Source organism: Protobothrops mucrosquamatus, unplaced genomic scaffold (genome assembly GCF_001527695.2).
Source record: "Protobothrops mucrosquamatus isolate PMUCROS unplaced genomic scaffold, P.Mucros_1.0 scaffold262, whole genome shotgun sequence".
Classification (NCBI taxonomy): Eukaryota; Metazoa; Chordata; class Lepidosauria; order Squamata; family Viperidae; genus Protobothrops; species Protobothrops mucrosquamatus.
In genome coordinates, this window is record NW_015386609.1 from 250,908 (window position 1) to 254,376 (window position 3,469).

At 44.7% G+C, this 3,469-nt stretch overlaps 1 protein-coding gene across 1 annotated transcript in view; it reads left to right on the forward strand.

Annotated features, from left to right (window-relative positions):
- The window catches only part of AEBP1 (AE binding protein 1), a 37,966-nt gene that overhangs the window by 28,374 nt on the left and 6,123 nt on the right, over positions 1-3,469 (forward strand). The window contains exons 17-18 of the mRNA XM_029283884.1: positions 1,264-1,460; positions 2,212-2,413. Of these exons, the coding sequence (XP_029139717.1) occupies positions 1,264-1,460; positions 2,212-2,413 (399 nt within the window). The remainder of the gene's footprint in view (positions 1-1,263; positions 1,461-2,211; positions 2,414-3,469) is intronic.

Sequence of the window (3,469 nt, forward strand, 5' to 3'; positions counted from 1 at the left end):
TTCTCGCCTACATCGTCCATATAGGACGACTCGGGAACTCAACTCCTACCCCGGGCAGCTCACCGATCCCCTTATGCCCAGGGGAAAGGTATCAAGCCGTTTGACAGCTGATGCTGGCTGTCAAACCGGCTTTTACGCAAAACAGGCGGGAGGCAGCAAACAGCTGCGACCAGCGAAATCGCCTGCCACCGGAAGTCCCATATTTTACTTATTATTATCAGCAAAGTGCTTGTTAAGTAAAGTGATTTTTTTTGTCATGGTTGTTAAGCAAATCAGTGTGGTTGTTAAGTGCATGTTGCAGTTGTTAAATAAACCAGACTTCCCCCATTGACTTTGCCAGCTGGGAAGGTCGCAAATGACAATCACATGACCCTGGGACACTGCAACTGTCATAAATACATGCCGGTTGCCAAGCAACCAAACTTTGATTTGACTATCGGTCTGCTGACTGATCTGATGTGACTGTCTGGACACTGTGATGGTCCTAAGCACAAGGACTCACCATAAGCTATTTTTTCAATCCTATAATAACTTCAAATGGTCACTAAACAAATGGACTACCTATAGATCTAAAAATTAACCTATTGAAGATAAAAGTAGTTATGCTTGAAAGGGATAATATGAAATGATTGAAGCTATATATAAATAATAAGAAATTAGAGCAAGTAGTAGACTTTCGTTACCTTGTAAAATGTATGGCTGTGAAAGTTGGACCATAAGAAAGGCTGAGCGCAAAAGAATTGAGGCCTTTGAACTCTGGTGCTGGAGAAGACTCCTGCGAGTCCCTTGGACTGCAAGGCATTCAAACTGGTCAGTCCTAGAAGAGATCAACCCCGACTGCTCTTTAGAAGGCCAGATCCTGAAGTTGAAACTCAAGTACTTTGGCCACCTAAAGGAAGGAAGGAAGGACTCACTGGAGAAGGGCCTGATGCTGGGAAAGATGGAGGGCAAGAGAAGAAGGGAACGACAGAGAATGAGGTGGCTGGATGGAGTCACTGAAGCAGTAGGCGTGAGCTTAAATGGACTCCAGAAGATGGTAGAGGACAGGAAGACCTGGAGGAACGTTGCCCATGGGGTCGCGATGGGTCGGACACGACTTCGCAACTAACAACAACAAAAATTTCTTTTGCCCTCTACTTTCTTTCCGCCTTTTGCATAACGCGGCTTCCCCAGGAAGGGAATAGCATGACGGGTATTGATGCAAATATGTTTGTTGCCTTTTCTAATGAAGTATCAGCATCTTCCCATTTTGTATCATGATAGGGGAGCCAGAATTCCGCTACACTGCAGGCATTCACGGCAACGAGGTGTTGGGTCGGGAGCTGCTGCTCATGCTGATGCAGTTTATCTGCAAGGAGTTCAAGGACGGGAATCCGCGCATCCGGAACCTGGTGACAGAGACCCGCATCCATCTCGTCCCGTCACTCAATCCCGATGGCTATGAGATTGCCAGCCAAATGGTGAGTCTGACTTGGTCGATCGAGCTGAAGGAACCCAAAGACAGATGGAGGGAACCCTAAGCTGGAAGGGTTGGGGGGCTATTACTAAAGGGAAAAAAAATAAGATGGAAATGCACCAATTTGCTAACTTTCTAAAATTATGCACACTGAGATCTGCCTTGGTTTTGCAAAGCTGCACCTTGCTTTCTTCACTATACTCTGTGTGTGTATGTGTGTGTGTGTGTGTGTGCGTGTGTGCGTGTGTGTGTATAAATGGCCGGTTGAGTTATTTCAGAATTAGGTCTTCTGCCCAAGAGGAACACAAAGCATCCAAGCAATTTTCAGCCTTGCAAATTTGAAGTTAGTGTTTACATACAACTGCCATGTTAGTTTTACACACACATTTACAGTCCCCAGGCAGCATCACCACGAGGAACAAAAATAGGGAGGCCTACTTCTGATTGAGGGAGTCTCAAAAAAGCAACAAGAAACCAATAAAAAAATAAGCGTAAGGCCTAGCCACGAATAAGATTATGCAAGCATATCCTCTTTTCCACGCATTTTGAACATGTCACGTGGGGGAATTCACTGCAGAAAGCAGTTATGTTTGGAAGACAGGCTGCCAAAGAACACGGCGGCTGGACACCATCAAAACTGACAGCGGCCAGAGCCTAGAAAAACTCAAAGAAGCAGTACAAGATCGGAAGATGTGGAGAGACCTGGTCCACACGATCCACACGAATGGATAACCTCATGCTCACCCTCTTTTCAGGGCTCAGAACTGGGGAATTGGGCTCTGGGACACTGGAATGAAGAAGGCTTTGATCTCTTTGAGAACTTCCCTGATCTCAACAGCATCCTCTGGGCTGCGGAAGAGAGAAAATGGGTACCACACAGAGTCCCCAACCACCACATGCCGATTCCTGATCACTACCTTGCAGAAGATGCTGCAGTAAGTACACAGATGGGGGAAGGTGGGTGAGCATCTGGTGCAGGAAAAACTAGCATCCTGGTGTAGGGAAAACCCACCAGCCCCTAAAACATGTACAGTATGTGGGTTTTTAAAGCCAGAAATATCCACTTCAAGAAATAAAATATAGAACCATGGGGCTGGAAGAGACTCCAGAGGTCTTCTAGTCCAACTACCTGCTCAAGGCAGGAGATTTTATACCATCCCGGTCAAATAGCTGTCCAGTCCATTTTTGAAAATATCCAGTGATGAAACATCCACAACTCTGGAAGGCAAGCTATTCCATTAATTAATTGTTGTCCCTATCAAAATATTTCTTCGTACTTCTAGGGGGATCTTTCTTTAACAAGCTTCCATCCATTAAAGAGAGACCCAACCTTTTTTGTTTGTTTTTATCTGCTTGGGCTAGGTGAGTTTAGAAAAATTGAAGAGGGTTGGACCTTCTTAGGATTTGGTTGAGAGCATCGCCTAGTTGTTGAAAAAAAGCATTCTGGAAGAAATTGGTTCTGGGCTATCACTAAGAAAACTAAATTGATTTTGAAGTCACCAGGAGTTGAGATGGAAATTGAGGTAGAATAGAATATAGAATATAGAATATAGAATATAGAATATAGAATATAGAATATAGAATATAGAATATAGAATATAGAATAGAATAGAATAGAATAGAATAGAATAGAATAGAATAGAATAGAATAGAGTATAGATTGCCTCCCACCGGCCGATACGCTCCCACAGAGAGGCCCTCATCAGGGTGCCGTCGGCCAGACAGTGTCGGCTGGCGACCCCCAGGGCAAGGGCCTTCTCTGTCGGAGCACCCACCCTCTGGAACGAGCTGCCCCCAGAGATCCGGGTGATTCTGGATCTCCCCTCCTTCCGCCGCGCCCTTAAGACTTGGTTGTTTCAGCGGGCAGGACTGGCCTAGGGGTATTTTAAATTGGTTTTAGCCAAATTTTAGTAGAAGCGGCCGATTTAAATATTTATTTTTAATGATTTTTTAAAACTTTGTATTGTATTGTATTAAACTGTTTTTAAACTGGCTGTAAGCCGCCCTGAGTCC